General features: G+C 36.1%; 1 protein-coding gene across 1 annotated transcript in view; it reads right to left on the bottom strand.

Annotated features, from left to right (window-relative positions):
- The window catches only part of LOC126020153 (collagen alpha-1(XXII) chain-like), a 240,502-nt gene that overhangs the window by 46,716 nt on the left and 170,589 nt on the right, over nucleotides 1-23,197 (bottom strand). The window contains exons 5-9 of the mRNA XM_049781619.1: nucleotides 21,565-21,618; nucleotides 19,539-19,583; nucleotides 12,812-12,859; nucleotides 6,346-6,459; nucleotides 5,959-6,012 (exon numbers count right to left, since the gene is read on the bottom strand). Coding sequence (XP_049637576.1) covers nucleotides 5,959-6,012; nucleotides 6,346-6,459; nucleotides 12,812-12,859; nucleotides 19,539-19,583; nucleotides 21,565-21,618 — 315 coding nt within the window. The remainder of the gene's footprint in view (nucleotides 1-5,958; nucleotides 6,013-6,345; nucleotides 6,460-12,811; nucleotides 12,860-19,538; nucleotides 19,584-21,564; nucleotides 21,619-23,197) is intronic.

Raw genomic sequence — 23,197 nt, 5'->3', positions numbered from 1 at the left:
AAATTGTTTTTGAAAATATACACTAGCCACACTAACTTTTTTTTTTGTTCTTTTTGGGGGGGGCCACACCCATTTGATGCTCAGGGGTTACTCCTGGCTATGCACTCAGAAATCGCCCCTGGCGTGGGGGGACCATATGGGACGCCTGGGGATCGAACCAGGGTCCGTCCTATGGTAGCGCTTGCAAGGCAGACACCTTACTAGTGCCACCTTTCCTGCCCCAGTAACAACTCTTTAGGTCACCAAGGACAGACACCCAAGTGTCTAGCTGAACCTAGAATCTCATCTTTCAAGTGCAGCACTATTTTATGTTCTTTCTTTTTTTCTTTTTTTGTAAGAAAGCACTCTTTAGTAGTCTATGAATATGCAAAGGAATAAAACCTCTACTGAAACAAATTATAAAGGAACAAAGGCAGAGTCATTATCCCAAGACAAGAACATTTGAAATCATCATAGAGCTGTTAGGGAAAACAATTTTTACTAAGAGAAGAGACCTTCTCATCTCTTTAAATGATTATTTTTTGCTTGTTTCTCAAACAAAAGCCCTTGCCTGGCAGAAGCTAAGCCAGGAATGCTAGCAAGTTGACATAAAAGGTGAATTAAGGATCCAGGGAAACTAGCAACGTTCAGAAATTTTCAGGCAATAAGTATAGCTCCACATGATAGAGGCAGAAAGAGAGAGAAACATTTAGTAAACAGCACAGACAAGTCTACATTTTGCTGGTTTTTCTCCAGCCTAAGAGTGCTTTGGGCAAAATGCCTTGCTCCATAAATGCTAACACTTCTTATTTACAATGGGGACAAATGTCTTAAGTATGTCTAAACTTGGTGAGACATCACAAGCCCTATGGATAATGAAAGCTAAGTATTTTTCCTGCCTCTAACTGATTCCAGGAATAGACTTTTTCAGTATTGCCTTCTTAACACTATCAATGATTTTGGGAATTATTGAAACACATTTTTTTGTTTTGTTTTGGGGGGGCACACACAGGGGTATGCTCTGGGTTTACTCCTGGCTATTCATTCAGAAATTGCTCCTGGCTTGGGGGACCATATAGGATGCAGAGGGATCAAATCACAGTCCATCCTAAGCAATCGCTTGCAAGGCAGATGCCTTACCTCTAGCGCCACCGCTCCAGCCCCTAAAACACAGTCTTTTTAAAATAATGAATTAAATTTTAGGACACTTTTCACCAGGAATTATGAACAGCAAAGTTGTTATTATTACCAAGAATATAGTGACATAGGAGCTTGAACCAATGGCCATGCACTTGACCAGCATGTGGGTTTTTCTTTTCCTTATCTTCCTTCCTTCCTCCCTTCCCTCCCTCCCTCCCTCCCTCCCTCCTTCCCTCCCTCCCTCCCTTCCTTCCTTCCTTCCTTCCTTCCTTCCTTCCTTCCTTCCTTCCTTCCTTCCTTCCTTCTTTCCTTCCTTCCTTCCTTCCTTCTTTCCCTCCTCCTTCCTTCCTTCCTTCCTTCCTTCCTTCCTTCCTTCCTTCCTTCCCCTTCCTCCCTCCCTTCTTCCTTCCTTCCTTCCTTCCTCCCTCCCCCCCCCTCCCTCCTTCCTTCCTTCTTCCTTCCTTCCTTCCTTCCTTCCTTCCTTCCTTCCATCCTCCCTTCCTCCTTTCCTTCTTCCCTTCCTTCCCTCCCTCCCTCCTCCTTCTTTCCCTCCCTCCTTCCTTCCTTCCTTTCCTCCCTTCCTCCCTCCACCGTCCTTCTTTCCCTCCTTCCTTCCCTCCTTCCTTCCTTCCTTCCTTCCTTCCCTCCCTCCCCCCTCCTTCTTCCCCCTCCTTTCCTCCCTTTCTCCTTTCTTTCTTTCTTTCTTTCTTTCTTTCTTTCTTTCTTTCTTTCTTTCTTTCTTTCTTTCTTTCTTTCTTTCTTTCTTTCTTTCTTTCTTTCTTTCTTTCTTTCTTTCTTTCTTTCTTTCTTTCTTTCTTTCTTTCTTTCTTTCTTTCTTTCTTTCTTTCTTTCTTTCTCTCTCTCTTTCTTTCTTTTTTTCTTTCTTTCTTTCTTTCTTCTTTCGTCTTTCTTTCTTTCTTTTTTCTTTCTTTCTCTTCTTTTTCTTTCTTTCTCTTCTTTCTTTCTTCCTTCCTTCCTTCCTTCTTCCTTCCTTCCTTCCTTCTTTCCCTCCCTTCCTCCCTCCCCCTCCTTCTTTCCCTCCCTCCTTCCTTCCCCCTCCTTTCCTCCCTTTCTCCTTTCTTTCTTTCTTTCTTTCTTTCTTTCTTTCTTTCTTTCTTTCTTTCTTTCTTTCTTTCTTTCTTTCTTTCTTTCTTTCTCTTTTTCTTTCTCTTTCTCTCTTTTTCTTCTTTTTCTTTCTTTCTTTCTTTCTTTCTTCTTTCTTTCTTTTTTTCTTTCTTCTTTCTTTTCTTCTTTCTTTCTTTCTTTTCTTTCTTTCTTTCTTTCTTTCTTTCTTCTTTCTTTCTTTCTTTCTTTCTTTCTTTCTTTCTTTCTCTTCTTTCTTCCTTCCTTCTCCTTCCTCCTTCCTCCTTCCTTCCTTCCTTCCTCCTTCCTTCCTTCCTTCCTTCCTTCCTTCCTTCCTTCCTTCCTTCCTTCCTTCCTCCTCCTTCCTTCCTTCCTTCCTTCCTTCCTTCCTTCCTTCCTTCCTTCCTTCCTTCCTTCCTTCCTTCCTTCCTTCCTTTCCTTTCCTTTCCTTTCCTTCTCTTTCTTTCTTATTTTGCCACATAGGCCCATGCTCAGGGGTTGCTTCTGGCTCTGTGCTCAGAAATCACTCCTAGCAGGCTTGGGGGACCATATCATATGGTATTTGAATTGAATTCAGTTCCATCCTGGTTGGTCATGTGCAAGGCAAACACCTTACTGCTGTGCTTTCTTTCCGGACCTCATGTGCTTTTAAATCAATGAGTCACCTTCCAGGATTCACAAATTCTGAATGACTTAACTTGTTTCCTAGGGATGGGAATATCTAATGTTCTATTCAGATAACCTTTGCTTGCTTTTTAAAAGTAATAACAATGATCCCAACTTTCTTTGCCAAGGTTGAACCTAGGATAAAACAAACGATCATTTACATTGGGTGTTTAAGAAATACCTCAGAGTTCTACATAACACCAAATTGCCATATAACAAAATGTTAAATTTAATGCAAGATAATCCAAGATAAATATAACAACAGCATGCAAATAAACACAGGATAGAAAACATGGAGGGAGAATTGTTAGGAGTACGGACTGAGATCTTGTTTTGGTAATTTATTTTAAAATTGATTTGATTCCAAAGTCAATGACAATAAAATCAAGAGACGCAAACTATAACAAGTTACACAAAAGGGACCTGTTACACTAGCAGTCCAGGGGGCTAAGGGTGGAGATATGGGATGCATGCTGGGAAAAGTGGCAGAGGGAGGTCAACACTGGTGGTGGGAATGTCACCTGAAATACAACTGTGAAAGACTTGTAATTCACATTGATCTCAATAAAAATTAAAAAGAAAATGGTTTGGATCTACAACCAGTAGGATTTATTACTGCATCTAGGATCATGATTCATTTTTGGTGGGGGCTCAGGAGACCATATTGGGTGCCAAAGAGGGGAAGTAGTTAATTATGTCCAAGGCCAACACCTTACTTGCTGTAATATCTCTCCAATTCCTGATTTAACAATAAATATCTAAATAAATAACTAAAAATAAATTGTGTATCTAGAAGCTTCATTTTATTAGTTTTAAACTTTGAAAAGATATATTGCAAGCCTTCATTATCTTTGTTATTGAGGTTTTTAGATACCTCTTAATGTTTTGTATCCTCAGATCTTTATCTCAACCCTGGAGCTTGCTTCAGTGGCTTAAAAAGCAGGGGAGGGGCCGGAGCAATAGCACAGTGGAAGGCATTTGCCTTGCACTGGCTGACCAAAGATGGACCTGGGTTCAAGCCCTGGCATCCCATATAGTCCCCCAAGCCAGGAGCAATTTCTGAGTGTATAGCCATGAGTAACCCCTTAGTTACTCCTGGGTAACTCAGGATGTTACCTGAGTAACCGGGTGTGCCTGCTCCTCCCCCCAAAAAAGCTCCCATTGTTAGAGGAGAACTCACATCATACTAGACACTGGAAAAATTTACAGAGATGCTATCTAGATCATAAACCTGTATATGTGCAGGAATATACTCCATAATTACCTACTTGGAAGTGAAAAGGCAAACAGTAAGAAATGAGCCAGAAATAAGACAAGATTCCAACCCTGAATATGGGACTCATTGGCTGTCTCTGCTAGGGACAATTTTATGCTCCATACAAGTCAGGTACAGGTCATAATCACATACGTGCAGCCTGCACCAGGACAGAGCGCACAAAACCTAGGGGAAGACCAAAAGGATACAGCAACATCATTGAAATTAATGATTGTGGAAAAGTCAGTCAGCCCTTGGCAGAACTCACCATAAGCAGTTCTGTCATACTCACACACGTTTTGACAGCCAGAGTGTCTGTATGTGATTGTTCTGTAACTGTGATCAAATATCCTTTCCATACCTGGTCATCTCACTTTGTAAAATCTGTGAGCTAGTTGCTTCATTATTGCACCAGTGTTTCATTGTAAATAAGCTAATAAAACTCATTTGCACTCGCTAAGTGCTTCCTTAATAAAATATTTTATGACACGTTATTTTTTTTTTACAAATTGGATTTTTTTAACTCTAATTTTGTCTTCTCTGATTCTTACCAGAATTTGGTAAGATTAAAATTCAGAGGGGTAAGATGTTGAGTAGTTTCATAGCTCAAAAGAGACAGCTATGGCATAAACTCAAATTCAGAACTGTTTGACAGTAAAGTTCAGTCTACTCATTTTTTTTTTCTGTTTTTTTTTTGTTTGTTTTGTTTTGTTTTTGGGTCACACCCGGCAGTGCTCAGGGGTTACTCCTGGCTCTATGCTCAGAAATTGCTCCAGGCAGGCTTGGGGGACCATATGGGATGTCAGGATTCGAACCACCATCCTTCTGCCTGGAAGGCAAACGCCTTACCTCCATGCCATCTCTCTCTGGCCCAATCTACTTATTTTTTAAGGCAAATGCCCTACCACTGTGGTATCGCTCCAGCACAGAAATTTTTATTTATTAATATATTTATTTAAGCAGAATGATTACAAACATGTTTGCAGTTGGGTTTCAGTCATAAAAATGTACAGACCCCCCTTCACCAGTGCAACCTGCCTACCATCAATGCCCGTCATCTCCCTCCTCTCCCATTTCCTACTTGTATTTGAGACAGGCATTTTATTTCACTCATTACCATTGTCATGATAGTTGTTAGTGTATTATTTCTCTAACTACATTCATCAATCTTTGTGAATTCACTAAGCTTCATATCATGGGCTGGTTACTCCAGCCCCCTTCTCTATTGTCTCTGGATATTAATATCATACTATCTTTTATTTTTTCTTAAATTCCACAGATGAGACAGACTATTTTGTATCTCTTTCTACCACTGTCTCATTTTACTTAGCGTAAGTTTCCATGTCCATCCATGTATAGAAAAATTTTATAATTTATTTTTTTCTGACAGCTACATAGTACTACATTGTGTATATGTACCACAGTTTCCTTTGCCACTCATATGTTGTTGGGCACCTGTGTTGCTTCCAGATTCTGGATATTGTAAGTAGAGCTAATGAACAAAGGCATGAAGAGGGCATTTTTGTATTGTGTATTGAATCTAGTTCAGCCTTTTAGAAACACAAAAACACAGTCTACACATTCTAATACAGAGTTCATTTGATATTTCTAACTACTCGGATATTTCTGGAAAAAAAAAGAATTATAAAGTCTTAGAAGATATCTCCCCAAAGTCATTAAAATAGTTATGTTCCTGTTTAGATATTCAATAAGCTTTTCCTGGTTGGAAAACCATGATTATGCCATCCTACATAACTTTTTCCAAATTTAATCAGTGAGATGAACAGAATTCACATATAATGTTTATGAAAGTTCACAAACAAAAGTTCACAAACCTGTGGACCAGCTGTTCCCGGGGGCCCTGGAAGACCTCTGGGTCCTGCATCTCCCTATTGCAAAAGCAAAACAAACAACCAAAAACATCAAATTATCAACCATGAGCACCAAACTCCTTACACATATTTTCATTTATTTCCTACAGGTATTTCTCTGTTGTTTGTCCCAATCCCAATACACCTGTATGTGGGAGTATGACAATATATTCAAGATCATACACAACAATTAGTATAGTTGCAATTACTCCTCAAGAGGTCCTCAAAGACCATGGCTCCCATATTCACACCGTTGAGCAAGATCCTCACATTTGTACCAAAAAAAGTCCTGGGATCGTCAAGGATATGTATTTTATTACAATATAAAAGAGTTTTTGTTTTTCTATGTACCTTTTTACCTTCTGAGCCTTCTCTCCCTGGCTTGCCCGGAAGACCCTTATCCCCTTTAAAACCTGGCATTCCAGGGAGACCTGGGGGACCCGGAGGGCAGTCATGGCACACATCCTTAGAGAAAAAGGAAAAGAGAGCAAATTATATAGTGGCTAATAGATTTTACTTCTCTAAGCAGGAGAAAGCAAGACAAATGATTGAAATTACAGTTTTCAGTTGTTTTACTTTGAGTTGGGGAGGGACATACCTTAATAACCGCAATGAATTTTGATGATATTCTGTCTTTTGAATTTCTTGTTTATTTTATTATTTTTTGTTTTTTTTTGGGGGGGGGGCAATCCGGTGATGCTCAAACGTTACTCCTGGCTCTGTGCTCAGAAATCACTCCTGGCTTGGGGGAACATATGGGACTCTGGGTATTGAACCCAGGACCATCCTGGGTCAGCTGCATGGAAGGCAAATGCCCTACCACTGTGTTATCACTCTGGCTGCATGAACTTTCTTGTTTATCAAGCATTACATGAGCAAAAAGAAAAGTGAGCAGTGATTAGAAAGCATGATTTGGAAGGAGTGGTCTAGCTTCTGGAATAGGACATAAAATAGTATGTGTTTGGAAACACACTAAAACAAAAGAATAAAAATGACAAAAAGCAAAGTTTTCAGTTCAAAGTTTTCTATTCTAAAAAGAGCTACGGAGAATTCCTGAGTAGTATAAATAGGAGGCAAATCTTGTTAAAATGATTGTAAGCCATTTATTTTATTGAGGCACATACCTTATTGTTACAATAGCCCAATTATTTATTAAATTTCATGCACTGCCTAATATTCAAAAGAATGTACGAGCTCTCAGAAGAGAGTGGGCAAATGGATTTATTCAACTCTAATAGCTTGTGTCCAATTTTGCAATTTTATCACTGGAAATACAGTCTAATACAATGATCTCAAAAGTACCCACATCAATATATAAAGGTTCAATAGCACATACATAAGTCAAACATTTAGTATAATTTAAAATAGTAAGTGAAGTTGGTTGCTGAATTTCCTGTATTAAAGGTAAATTTGCCTATATTTCTGTTCTAAAAAGCAAAGGAAAAAAAAAAAGAGCAAAAGGTGCATATCCACAGATGGTACTTTCTTGCTGTGACACAAAAATCCAACAAGACTGTGTCTCAAATTATTTTATGCTTAATGTTATTTAATATATGTTGTCTGAAACAAAGTTTTGCTCTACTTTAAAGCAGACAAATGATATCTCCAGAAAGAACTTCAGTTCTCTTGGCCAAGAGAATACGTTTTCTAATTTACCTGCATTTTTCTCTAGATCTTACAGTTTAGAGGGCGATATCTGCTAAATGCAACTCACAATTCCAAACACATGTTATTTTATGTCCTATTCCAGAGCTTGGACCACTCTTTCCAAATCATGTTTTCTAATCATTACTCACTTTTCCTTTAGCTCATATAATGCTTAATAAACAAGAAAGTTCAAAAGACAGAATGTCAAAATGATAGCTATTATTAATGTTTGTGTCTCCTCTGACTCAAGGTAAAACAACTTGCAAGGCAATTACAGTCATGCTTTGTCAATAACCTCTGGCTGTGCTCAAGGTTTAACTGCTTCCAGTGCTCTAGGCACCATTTTTTGGTACTGGGGATTGAATTGTTTGTGGATCAATTGCATTAACTAATATGTCATCTCTCCCATACTCCTCTCTGTTTTTAAACCACAGAATATGTTTCTTGTAGAGTTCATGGTCATATGGTTTAATGTAATAATAAATAAATAAATAAATAAATAAATAGAGTATCCTGGATATATAAACTTGTCTTTCCAATATATTATTGTTTCATGAGATTTTACATCTTAGTCTCCAGTTCAAATTGAACCACATTCATTGCAAAAATGTTACAGCTACTTGCTTAATTTCTACTGAATTTATTTTGTTCCTCATTCCCTTTGTTAAAATAAATGGGGTTGAGAAGCTAGTTGGGGTTTTCATCTTCACTTAGGGTATACATCAGTAAGTGACACATCTTAATAGGTTACATACAGATGGATGTGGTGTCCAAAAGAGTGCAAACTTCTTGATGGCAGTGAGGACATAATGGCCTTGCCAGTAATCATACTTGGTATGTGTGGTGATGCCAGGCTTCAAATTTGTGTTTTTATGTCTGTAATAAAGTCACTTTATCACATACCACAGCCTAGAATCTTTTACTGAACCTTTGAGCATTGAAAGTATACTGTTAAAAGTTTTTCTTATTCAAAAAGACTAAGAAGCATTCCTGATTATTATAAATGGGAGACAAGTTTTGCTAACATGATTGTCAATAATTTATTTTATTGAGGCATGTATATCTTACTGTTGTAGTAGCCTCATTTATTTATTAAATTTTATGGAATACCCAACATTCTAAAAGGATGCATGAACTCTCAAAAGAGACTGGGCATTTGTATTACTATTTATTATAGTATATCAAATTCAAAGCAACTTGCCTCCTGCAGATAAATGAGTAAATTAGCCAACCTAAACAACTATGACACACCATCAACTTTTTGGTGCCTGTATCATCTTTTTTAATTTGGTGGCGTAAGGAGCTTTCTAAATTTTAGTTTTAGAGGTTGACAGTCAAAATGTTAAGGCATATGGAATAAAACAAATTTGAAAACTTGACATATACTGATAGCAATTTTCCAATTTTTTTCTTTGGGAACAAAGTAGAATTAGAAGAAATACACTTATTTCTAGAACTCAGAATGCCATAAAATGACACAAGCTCATGCAGTTACAATAATGGATAGATGAACTATGAAAATGAGAATACACTGATACTAGCAGCAACCCTGGCTACTAAGATCTAGGTGAACTGATATGGTGCATTGGCAATTAGAAGCCATTTATTGGAGTGAATTCCATAGCATAAAAGGGTTGATGTATCTAAGAAACACAAAAATCTCACAACTTTCCTTCTCTTCCATTTCTGTTAAAGTTATTATCTTGGTCAGTTTTAAATTTTATAAAGATTTGTCCCTGAAAACCAGAGTAGCCAACAGCTCAGAATTCTCAGCAGCCCCAAGCTTAACAGTGAGGGAGCTGAACCAAGTATGAAACATCAGTGAGCAAGGAAAGAGATGAGGTTCCATCCTTACTAACATTCACTTTTGCTATGTGTGACAGTGAGCCATGTGTCTCCTGTCCTTCGGCTAATCGCATGCCTTGAGATTAGAGAATTTTCTTTTCTACCATATAGATTTGCCCAGATTACCAGTTAGGGTCTGTCCAAATGGGATCATGGATTCTCTGTTCTACACACCCTTTCCTTCACTAGATTAAAGTCTTAGAGACTGGTGAGAAATTCACGAGATAAAGTGCATGATGCCAAGGTACACAGTGAGCACACAATGAGTTTTACCTGTCACACATATAAATAGCAAATTGTGGTTTTGATTAATGAGTCTGTCTCAAATTACATTCTCTTGCCATATTCACAGATTATGTGGCCAAGACACCAAAAGAGACTCTGAACTCCATAAAACTGAATTGACTTAGAGAAGCCAGTAAGCCCTTTGAGTCATCTTTTCCACTAACAAAAATCGTTCTGATTTAGTTGTTTGACAAAATTTAAAGAAAATAATCTATAATAACATAACTAGTTGCTGCATTGCTCCTAGTGTATAATCAATATATATTTATTTTCTTGTGGTCTTTGTGATTTTCCTTTCATAATTTTTTCAGCAGTCTTGACTCCTAATATCATTGTGCTAATGTAGCACAAAATATCAAATACTAAGAAAAATTTCTACCAAAGGGGAGTATATTGCAAGCTGATTTGTGAAGAAAAGAGCACTTATTGCTTCCCAGGAATATAAATAAACTCCAAGTCATTTGAACAAGCTCTCCTGAATTTTCACTGAGTCTTGTCAACATTTTATATTGTTTTGAAATAAAGAGACAGTATAGGGAGGAGGAGTACTGTACTTTCTTTACATGTGGCTGACATTTTGGATTACTAGTATTTCATATAATAATAATACATAATAATAATATATATAGTAATCACTACCAAGAATGATACACCTAGCCTTGATAGGAAAGAAAGAAGGAAAAAAGAAGGAAGGAAAGAAGGAAGGGAAGGAAGAAAGGAAGGAAGGAAGGAAGGAAGGAAGGAAGGAAGGAAGGAAGGAAGGAAGGAAGGAAGGAAGGAAGGAAGGAAGCAGGAAACTGATGTCACCGGGTAACTTTCAGAACACCTATTTACATAATTATCACATAGTAATTACTACATAAATATTGAGTTTTATAGTATGAGCTTGGAATTGATAATTCTGTATTTGAGTCTTTGCTATACTACTATTCTAGTATTTAAATTTTTACAAATGATTGTCAGTCATTCAAGTCACCATTGAATTGATCCAAAGGGCTTATTGAGGATTCATGAGGGTAATTTTCCCCCAAGTCCCTATATACATACATATTGGGCAGAGATTAATTTATTGATGTTCATTTAACAATGCTTAGAAGATGCATTTTCTCTCCAAATGTATTCTGACATCTACAAATGTCAAGATTGATTATATAATGCTTCTAATTTCTTAGAGACAAAGATATACAGTTTATGGGGCCGGGTAGGTGGCGCTGGAGGTAAGGTGTCTGCCTTGCAAGCGCTAGCCAAGGAAGGACCGCGGTTCGATCCCCCGGCGTCCCATATGGTCCCCCCAAGCCAGGGGCGATTTCTGAGCACATAGCCAGGAGTAACCCCTGAGCGTCAAACGGGTGTGGCCCAAAAACCAAAAAAAAAAAAAAAGAAACAAAGATATACAGTTTATAATAAAATATGTCTTCTCAGCTATAGAAGGCCTTGTCTCTAGTCAACTAGACCAGACAGCAGGCTTTAACCCTCGATATATATATATAGCAATACATGATCAAAATGCAGGGAGCTATGATAGTTGATTCCACAGGTATAAACCTATAGGATTCAGACTGCTGTCTACAGTATTTATAGACAAGCACAATTCCATGGGGTCAAAAAGTCTCATGTTGCACCCGAATGTAGGTCCTCAGATTTCCTGTGAGTGCCCATAAGTCCTATAAAACACAGCCACAATCCATAACATTAAGGGATATTGATTTGACTGAAAAAAATTTCAAGGCTGTAGCCACAATGCACAATGATAAGCCCTCAGATGATCTCTTCTGTTATCACTGGCATAAAGATCTGGACATATTGAGGTTAAATCCTTGGAGGAGTGGAGGGAAGTCAGGAGTTGATTTATGCATGTTTTTATTTTCAGTGATAGAATTATGAAGAATGATTTAGGCTAATAGGGACCTGTAATAAATAAGGTTAAAATCAATAAATATTGATTTAATGTCATGTCCTTGCCCATAGAAAAAACTCCCAACAGTAAAAACCAGGAAATATTATTCTGCTACCATTCATTTTTTAAATAAAATATATAATTTTTCATCAAAGTATCTCATTGAGTAGTTCAAGGTTTCTGAGAAATTTGAACTTATTTTTCTCCTGGTAACTCTTTTGCTTTCATGCTAGAACTAGATGTTTTTTGACATCACAGTAAGTGCTTTTAAATAAAATACCTAAAATTAGAATTACTCACACAAAACACAGTGCCTAAATCATCCAAACTTAAGATAAACTATTAAATTATAGATAACAAAATACCCTTCACATCTAGTACAGTATGACTATTCTTTCTGAAATTTAAATTTGTTCTGTCTGTATTTTTAATATTTAATATTTCTCATTTAAGTTCTGAAGTTCTGGAGAGTCTCTTAGGTATCCCACATTTCCTTTCCTGTTTCAGAAGAGCTAAACCTTAACTTTAACAGGACATTTTCACTTGTGGAGAAGGGTAGGTTAGGTACTGAAATCCAGATATTTCTGCATATAGATACTAAACTAAAAGCTCCTCATAAAATTGGACCAATCATATCCAGATCAGCTCTCTGGTTCTGTTTGTGGCCCTTTTATCAATGAGGGATAAAATCTACTTTTACAAGATCACTGGACTGCATCAAGTTTCAGGTTTCTTGTATGCAAAGCAGAAACATAAATGCCAACAAACCAGTATAACTATAAAAATAATATTCAAGCTGCACAATGTACAGTTAGCATAAGCATTACTCAGGACGGCTTCCAATGATGATGGAAATTTTGTACATTTGCCATTAAACACATGTGGAGGAATGTCACTGGTGTAACCAATAACTGAATGTTTATTGTATTCAATTTTTATTAAATTTAAATGGAAACAAACATGACATTTGTTGTTATTGGTATATTGCACAGTGAATAGCACATTGCCACATAGTTAAAGAAAATATTATTGTTCTCAACATAGTATTGTAATACCATCATATAATTTTTAAGAAAATATAGTGTAATCTCCAATTTTCCGTAACTGTTTTCAGAATGCATGCACATATATTCATATCCTTACCTTAACCAGTAGATTTATGTCCTCTGGAGTCAGTAGTGGAGAGGTACCCTATCAAAATAGAAATAAATATATCTGGGCCGGAGAGATAGCATGGAGGTAAGGCATTTGACTTTCATGCAGAAGGTCATTGGTTCAAATCCCAATGGCGTCCCATATGGTCCCCTGTGCCTACCAGGAGCAATTTCTGAGTGTGGAGCCAGGAGTAACCCCTGAGCACTTCGGAGTGTGACCCAAAAACCACAAAAAAAAAAATAAAAATAAACAAATATATCTATACATGTTAATAAGCATACAAATGTATATGGGCACATACTGTAGATCCCATTCTCCATCCTAACTGTATTTTGCACACAACTCACAGTTCAGTCTATGTCCCAAATCTAGGTGCAGAAAAAGATGATCTCAAGAATCACTGATTACAGAGGGTATCAAGGCCTAGTCAAGTATAACAGAAACTGGAGTCTCTCTAGCCTCTCAAATTCTCACTTCTTCTCTCCTTGTTTCTTCTATCCCCACTTAACAAAATTGAGAGTTTATATAGAGTAAGCTAATTTGGGTAAACAGGTAAGATTGCCTGTGGAACTAATAGTCATCTATAACCTTATATAAAAATTGAAGATAAATTCATGTTTTCAGATCACTGGGTCAACATATACATCCACTGTAAACTGGATTGTGACAAACAATGGTGGAAACAAGTCCAGAGTCCATGATGAAAAAGAGGTTTGTTTCCACATTGAGGTATAAAGAAACAAAGCTATAATTTAAAAAAAAAAAGCAACCTCCCTAAAATAACCTAAAGGGAAAAGCAGACACAAAAGATAAAATATTCTTAATAATTGTATATTGAAATATGACCATAAAACATCTAATGATATTGCAATGAAAAAGAACCACTACTGAATACATTTTTTAGAAGGGGTGATATACTTTTTCCTCTATAATATGGAAAATATGTAGACACAAATGAACATATGGTGGTTTATTTATTCCAATTTAGTCTGAATTTATAAGACCAATTTAGCATCTTGGGAAGACAAAAATGGAAACAATTTTTCTGCTTAACCTCATTTTCCTAATCCCACAGAATTTCTATGGCTTTAAAAGACAAGTGCCAGGTCCATAATTTCAATTTGTTTAGGACACCTTTGTAATGTGACTGAGATATGCCTGTTAACTTTTTATCATCTAATCTTTTGGGCTACTGCAGCTGAAGGACAGGAAAAAGACTGGAGTGAAATAGACTGATATTTGGGGAAGCCAAGGAAACTTCTAATTATAAAGAAATACTAGTATAAGTTGCCAGACTGAGTCAAGGGCTTTCTGAGGTATCTGAAAGAGAGAACCTTTGCAGAAAGGCCTAACTTTTAAGATGAATCAATTCAAACTTGATATGGGGAAGACATTTTATTTTGTTTTCTTATGGCAAATTAATAACAAGAGAGGGTAATGTTTTTACAAACCAGGATATTTTTGTACTGTTGGCATTGTTTTCTTTAAGACATTTCTACATTATTGGTCGAGTTTTATAGAGGAAAATTAAATCCAGTTCTAGTGAGATTTTAGAAATAAATCAATGTCTTGTTCCTATCATTTCTATAGATCTCACAATATAAGTATCCAGAAGAAACTTAGAAACACTATATATGGGTGAAGTATTCTATGGATTGACAGAGGATACATTATAATCATACTTGACCTGCTGAAGAAGTTGCCTAAGATATATTACTTTTACGTCTGATGGGCTCAGATAGCAAGGAGAAATGAGTCGCATGGATAGACTAGTCAATCTGTGTCCTATGTAGATTTCTGATTCTCATTAATCTCTTATTTATTCCAGACAGGAACACCCACTAGGGTCAGTGAGCTATAGGATGAGGTGCAGAACAACTCCATATAGCAGAAGAGATTGGAAGAGAAACTCAAAGCAATTGATCAGACAATGGCTAAACTACTCAAAGAAATTGAACAGAAGAAAATAGAAGTCTTTGATAAACTAAACAGACAGCATAGGAATCATTGGAGTCCCAGAGACCCAGGAAGAAAATATTAAGAGGAGTTGGAGGAAGAGTGAGAAGAAGATGAGGAAAAAGAAGGAGAGAAAGAAGAAAAAGAAGAGGGGGGTGAAGTAGAGGAGGAAATGAAGAGGAAGAAGAAGAGAAAGGAAAGAGGAGGAGGAAGAGGAGGCTAGGGACGTGGTTCAATTTGTACAGCAGATGACTTATAGGTGTCAATGCCTAGATTTGATCCCAGATGATTTCATGTGCATGCTCTAATATTCTCACAACTTGTATTTATTCGTGTATATCTGTATGTATAAAATATGTGATATACTTAGGCATGCTCACATCTAAAGCAATTCTGAAAAAAACACAAAAAACAAAAATTAATTAAATTAAAATTAAATAAAGGTCAATATACCTAAAAAAGAAAGGAAGGAAGGAAGGAAGGAAGGAAGGAAGGAAGGAAGGAAAGGAAGAAAGGAAGAAAGAAAGAAGAAAGAAAGAAAGAAATAGAAAGAAAGAAAGAAAGAAAGAAGAAAGAAGAAAAAGAAAGAAAAGAAAGAAAGAAAGAAAATAAAGAAGGAAAGGAAGAAGAAAAGGAGAAAGAGATAAAGATCCATTTGGTAATGATAAACACATCCAATGTCAGAAATCATGAAAAACTTAATGACAGTGCTGAAAATGAGTTTTCAGTTCACTTAGCAGTTTAAGATTTTAGAATGCCAAGTCAGATATACCCAATAAAAACAATATTAAATCCCCCCCAAAATAGAAAAGAACCTCATTTTTCCTAGATAAAACACTCAAACCTCTTCACCTGAAGGTTTAAAGTATATCCTGAGCTTCAAATAGTTGTGGGTTACCAAGGAGACTATTTAAATGTCAATCTTGTATGAAAATCATTAGAAAATTATGATAGGGATTTTTTTGTTTGTTTTTCAGCCACACCTGATGATGCGCAGAGGTTACTCTTGGTGATGCGCTCCTGGCTTGGGGGACAATATGGGACACCGGGGAATCAAACTGTGGTCCATCTTAGGCTAGTGAGCACAAGGCAGACCCCTTACCACTTGAGCCACCACCCCAAACCCTGATAATTTTTATTATATGCACATGCTCAAGCTGTGCAGTTGCATTTTGTTGAGAGTTACAAAGAGAACTATCAAAAGCTCAAAAATAAAATTTTATATTAATATTTTCATAATTTGTTGCTTGCGAGATATAACTACCCTCAGAATTAGTCTAAAACAATGTAATAATAGGAGATAGAGATCATAAGGTGAGTATTAGACTCTCTCTGTATGCAGGCTTCACCTATGTCAGGAATCCAGCCTCTAAACATCATAGGACACAGATGTTTCCCAAATTAATCTGTAGTGTAGTGCTGGAACTAGGATTTCCCTAAAATTGAAGCATCACATGGGAACATACTGGCACTGACATGGGCTTGCGGTCCCTTCTATGTTGCATTGTTTTGTTTCAGGAGTTGGAGTTGGGCTGAGTTTAAGTGCCACACCTAGTAGTACTCCAAGAACCACATCTGCTCATTGTTCAGGGACCAATATGTCGGTGTTTGTGAGACAGTGAGGTGATTGATACTAAGTCTGGATTTCCAGTATGCAAAATAACTTTGGAGTTATATGTTCTGCACATAATTGCTTGATGGCAAGAAGATTTAAGTAAAAAAAATTAGGGCTACAGGTGCTCATGCTTTGCATTTTGGAACATAGAGGTCAATCCCATGCAATTGCTGGTCCCTAAACATTGCAAAGTGTAGCTCTGTTGACCCTCAGCAGTACTGAGTAGTAGTATCCAGTAGTACTCAGCTTAATGAGTAGTAGTATCCAAATAAAACTACAACTTTTTTTTTATTAGAACCGAGATTGAGGAATAGTACCTTGTACCCATTCACAAAAACTTTTATCAATAGATATTTTCAAACTCATAGTTTCATGAATAGACATAGGCTATGACAAAGGTTGATAACTACAAACATTTATATGCTTATATATTTTATTAATTTATTTATTTTGGGGGCTGCACCCAGTGAAGTTCAGGGGTTACTTCTGGCTATCCACTCAGAAATAGCTCTTTGCTTGGGTCAGCCACGTGCAAGGCAAACACCCTACCACTGCACCATCACTTCAGCCCCAATGTTTATGTATTTTAAAGGCAATTATGCATTTCTAAATAAGTGACAGGCATAAGTTACAGGTAGGTATAAAATGCAGTGATTTTAGGGGACGTAAAGAATTGAGAAAGTTACGTTAGTTTTGACACATGTGCCATTCAAGAAAAGTCCCTCAGCCCTATAGAAGAATTAAAATAAGCAGTTTTGCAATTTTCAGATAGTCAGAGGAAGAGAGGAAAGGAGTTACAAAATTTGACAATTTCATTAGTTGATTTTACAATAATTTTATTCCTAGATTAACTAATAACATAATAAAAAAATTCTACTCTTTAGAATGTTTCCCCTGAAAGTATTTCTGATTGCAAGTTTACTTATTGATCAGTAAAAGTATACTGAATGATCAGTGGCTGACACAAGAATTCCTTCTAGACTGGAGGTTGTGTTTCTAGAGAAACCAGTTTCAAATGGATAGGAATAGAAGTTCTGCTGTAATTTTCTATGTGTGTAGCTCTTTATATTCACTTCAAGTTCCACTCTCCACACACTGAGAATGATGACCACTAAGTGCAGGAATACCTCAGTAAACTGACTTAAAAAATTCCTAAGACAAGTCTGTACTTACCAGTTAAGCACCTTGAGTGTCCTGACAAGTCATTTTTATTTATTTTCAGATAACCAAAAATCCTGAGTATGCTATAAAGCTTATGTATATGAATTATGGATAATGCCAGTCTGGTCTCTGAAGGGAATAAAGGACCAAGTGATGGCGATCATTCCTATGAGCACTCCAATACTACATGACAACCATCATTAAAATCTCTGGACACCAAGGCATAAGTAGGTAGTATACTTTTTTTTCTCAAGATTCTGTGACAACTCTATGCTATTTAATTAATTTCATATACTTCCTGGGGAAATAAATATTGTCATCACAGGTTCACTGGGAGAAATAAAAATGATAGCTTGAGTCACATTATAGGGAATTTTCTCTATTCTTTTCCTTGCCAATCTGAATGTTGATCCTTTCAGTGAAATCATTATAATTATGTGAATAACAGTTTTTCTGCATTATATGGTCTTGCTAATGTGCCATTGAATTTAAGTATGGTAAAAAAAAATGAAGGAATTTACTAATGAGATTGATCTGACCTGATAAAACACCATTAGAATGAGAGAAGATATCACTAAGTTAATTTAAAGTCTTTCACAAATTTCTAAGTAGTCTAATTGTTCTCTCTCCTGTGCACGCCTCTGATTAAGATTTTTGCTTAGATTCCACTAATTTTTTTTTGCAATAAGTTCTCATGGTCAAGATTTGTAATTTAACCTCCTTCTAGTTCACTTTTGGCTGAACTTTGTCTTTCCATTTATTTCACCAGGGTCTTCCATGAACTTATACAAAGTGAATTCTTATAATGTTTGCTGTGAGTTGGCTCCATTGAGAAAAAAATGTGAGTGAGGTTGTCTCTGGTTTCCAAGATTATTTTATCTCATTTGGTAAAAGGCCTCTGGACAGACCGAGATTCTGGTCTCTGTGGTATGCAGCAGTTTTCACTAGGGAGGGATATTTCAAGTTCACATGACTACTGAATGGTGATTTCTTACCTGAAGATGTTCATATAGGTTTGCAAAGGAGAGATGTGGTTTTTCATATATATCTTATAAGGTGGGCTGGTATCTTAAGTCAGTCTTAGGGTTGTAGACCAATTGTCTCAGCCTAAGGCCTGAGATTTTCCAGCTTCAACTTCTACCATCTCTTCAGTATTGAATATCTTCAGTATTAAACAATTAAATAAAATAATACCATCTTAAATAATATCATTGAAAAAATTTAGGTTCTGCCTTGCCCACCCAATTATGTTCATTATCACCATGCCTACCTTGGAGAACCCAAACATGATCTGGATATTGTGTCACATGTTTTGTCAGAGATATCTTAGGTGAGTCCTGTAAGATTAATGTTCTACATGCAAGAGGAACTTCAGCTAGAATAAGATCAAATATTCAATATTTACAAGTGCACTTAGTTTTTCATGTCTTCCACTCTTCTCTCTCTGTTAGGAAACTTTTATGGTAATAAAAATAAAACTCTTCAGTTATACATCATGCTGAACAAAAGGGAAAGAAAATAGTCCAGTTAGGACTTCACAACAAAGTGCTCAGCCTCAGATCTTCTTTTATCTTCACTTGCCTTCTCCAGTTCCAGGAGGTTGTATCCCAAGAATTTATCACAGGGAAAACTTTCTTTTTGGCCTGCCATTCAGCCAGTAAGAAATACTGGAGAAAGAGGTGATTTGTCCTCTGACATTGGTACAAATTTTCTGGCACAGGTGTTAAATGTACAAACAGTTTTTATTGGACAGTTTCTACCATGACATCCTCTTTCTTACTTGATAGAAAAATAGGCATAATGATGCTTATTTGCTTCCTGCTATGGTTTATTTCTGGGCATGATTGTATCTCAGCTTTGTTTCCTTCCCATAGTAAATATTTGTAAATATTCTTCTTTGAAGTTTCTTGAATCAAATGAATTGCATTTTATCTTCCCAATCCCTTATAGTTGATATGCAACCAAGACAATTAGATGACATACCGGTTTGCCAGGAGGCCCTCTTTCTCCTGGATTTCCTGGTGTGCCCTATTAGAAAAATAAACAAAACAGTAATTTTGCTAAACATGTAATCTTTATCCTCTTTTCTATTTTCTCTCAGCCTTCATATTTACTCCAAGTATAACTTGGTGGCAAAAACATTGAAGAATGCACCAATAAAAGTTAATCTATCTTACTTTCAGTTAAACATTCAACAAGTCTCAGTTAAATTGGAAGTATAGTGGGTTTCACAATTATTATCTTCCTCTTATAGCTGATATCTAAACAAAAAACCAATGACTCATCAAAAAAATAATATACATACACCCTCAAACCTGTCATTAATTTAACCTGTTTTAAAATACCAGTTCTGTAAGCACAAATGGATGAATTACTTTCTTCTATAAGGCACACAATAAGAAAAAACTATTTACACAAATTGGAATATATGGAGACAGGAATTAGAAGCTAATTGTCTTCTCTGAAACAGAAGTCAAGGAGGTAAAAAGGATGACCACTAAATATATATATATATATATATATATATATATATATATATACATACATACATATAAATACATTAGAAAAATAACAAATGTCTAAAGACAACAAAAACGAATAACAAGTCTTTAGTATGAAAATACTATGTAGGGGTGAGAAATGAGTGACTCTAGAGCAATAGTGGAGAAAAGGAGAAACCGGTGGAGGTAGTAGTGATGAAATATTTTATGTATAAAACGCTACCAATAACAATTTGTAAAGCATAGGACTAAAATAAAAATATCATATTTTTGTTCTATACGACACACCTGATCATAAGATGCACATAGTTTTTAGACAAGGAAAACAAGTGTTGTCAGGAGATGGCAGCTAGGAACAACCAGCCTGTAAGGCCAAAGAATATTTAAAATACACAGGTCCACAGCTGGTTAAACACATTCACCTAACTTTTTTTAACATCAGAATAAAAATTTAAATACATTTTCATTAATATAAAGTAAAAGTCTCCTGCACTCAGGCTGCATTTCCAGGTGGCATTCGCTCCATAAGACTCACAGACATTTCCCCCCATCTTTTTGTGGAAAAAGTGCTTCTTATGTCATGAAAATATGGTAGTAATAAAATAAATAAGTTGAAGGAGATTAATGTATTATTTATTTTTATAACAGACTAAAAACTATGATATAACATGATATATAACTAAACAATTGATACTATTACTTAATAATACTAGGCATTTTTGTTCCATAAGAACACATCATTGCAATTTATATAATGGATCAAAAAGTAAGTACTGATTAACTGACCACTGTGAATCATAAGAAACATGATCCCTGCCTTGGGATTCAAACTGCTTTTATCGACAGTCTAATAATGTATATCAGAGGATCAGAGATTATATCAGAGAAATTCGATCTACTTTTTACTTTTTGTTTTTGGCTCACACCCATGACGCTCAGGAGTTACTCTTGGCTTTGTGCTCAGAAATCGCACCTAGCTTAGAGATCATATGGGATGCCAGGGATCAAACCCAGGCCTGTCCTGGATCAGCTGTGTGCAAGACAAACACCCTACACTGTACTATCACTCTGGTCCCTGAACTACTCTTGAGTAAAGAAAGGAATGCATTTCAGGAATAGGCCAGGCATATTCTATATAGAAGTTGATGTCTTATGTGGGGTTAGATGATAAATATAAACATTATAAAGAATAGAGGGAAAGTATGACACCATTCATGTCCAAGTATGTGACTCCTTATGAGCTCGCTTCCAGAAAGCATAATACAATAGCATGAATATTAAAGCTATGCAAATAAAATTAGATCTCACAAATTATGGAAGCTCAAACGCTTTTAAAAGTTGATAGAAAAGGAAAAGAATTAGTGGAGAAATAATCGCTCTTAGATTATCTAGAAAGTACTGAACAGAACTTCAAAGCTGACTACATGATCATGGGAGAATAGAATATTGTTTTTTTATGAGAATCTAAAAGAGCCTTGATTAAATTTATACCATTTACCCTTACTTACATCTTGTCCAGCTGGCCCCCGGGGCCCAGGGAATCCAGGTAAGCCTCGAGATCCCTGGATAAAATAAATAAAGATAAAATAAATAAATTCTGGATAAAATAAGTAAAACACATTTTGCTTGGTACTCATTGTACAAATAGCTTGTTTTGAAGAGGGATGATATATGTGTGCCAGTGAAAACCCTGCTCAGAGCTGACTCATTACATTATGCTTATGGAGGTGGATGTGTTAAGTACACACAGAGAACACTCGGGAAAACTGTCACTGTGACTCTTATTTCCCAGACCCCACATCAAGCCCTTTGCTTAAGTGTGAGGGACAGTTTTTGCAATGATGCAGGCCTGGTGCAAATACTGACATGTGTCTTGAATACCCTTGTTACACCCACAAGTTTCTGACCAGATGAGTAAGTTAGCTTGTTTAGGGCCAGCAAAAATCTCAGCAGCAGATGTTACAGATGTATATATATATACACATATGTATATATATACATATGTCTGTATGTATATATATATGTATATACATATGTATGTACATATACAAAATATATGTGCATACATATGCAAATATATATACTCATGTATATATATATTTTTATCTTTCTGTTGAAAATGTCTGGATAATATCATGAATTGGCCCATGATAATCTTGCTTTCTTTAGAAACTTTTCTTAAATAGATAAGCATAGAATTAATGTATTTTCAGATAGCTGATAGGATGACTTCTCAGATGTTAACTTTCCCTTCATTCTTCTGGGAACTTCAGGTATTCATTAAACTCTCTGCTTGAATTTCCAACTTTTCAAATGTATTTTCTTCCAACTGAAAACCCTCCACTTGGATTTCTAGTCAATCTCTAGTCACTTTTTCTCCAATTATTGCTCTAAAGTCTCAGGCTGGTCACCTATTGCTCTAAATCCTCAGTTTACTCATCTATTATAGAGGTGCATAAAAACCAAGATTCTCTTTAGTTTGGAATTAATTTAATTCACCACAATCAAACATGCAACTTGACAAAAGGTGTATCCCTTTATAAGATCATACAGATGCAATTCCTCTTCTTATGGATGAGTTTTTAGAAATGCACACTTTTCTCCCTATAAAACATAAATATGCTTTTCTTCAGTTGCTGCTGATTCTAAGAATAAATGTTTATTGGAGATATTCAGTTGCTTTTACATACATGTAGTCTAGTTCATCTTCTTAGCTATTCCCACAATCAAATTCCAAATAAAGAGATACACCCCCCCCACACACACACATACTCATGCTTATTTGGCTACCAAGTGAGGTGTCAAAGCCAGGATTCAAATTAGTTCTAATAGAATTATAATTAAATTCATAAAGCTATAACAAGTTTTCTATGATTCAGCTATTTCTGTAAGTCAATCTACTTCATTTGCACAAATACAAATTCCGACCAGATGACTGATACTAACTCTTTCCTACTCAGTTATTCCTGAGATCAATGTTTATGTATTGGAGTGTCTGTGCTGTTAAATGTTAGAAATTGTCAGAATCTATGATAGTTTCAGCTCCTTAACTTCAAAATTTCTCTGAGCAAAATACAAATGTACTGGAGTGAGAGAGATAATAGAGTGGGTAGGTAATGGCATCATATCCAAAAAGTTCAG

The sequence above is a fragment of the Suncus etruscus genome, chromosome 10 (assembly GCF_024139225.1).
Source record: "Suncus etruscus isolate mSunEtr1 chromosome 10, mSunEtr1.pri.cur, whole genome shotgun sequence".
NCBI classification, from domain to species: Eukaryota; Metazoa; Chordata; class Mammalia; order Eulipotyphla; family Soricidae; genus Suncus; species Suncus etruscus.
The sequence above is the reverse complement of the archived record's forward strand: the minus strand, read 5'-3'. Positions and strand labels throughout refer to the sequence as shown.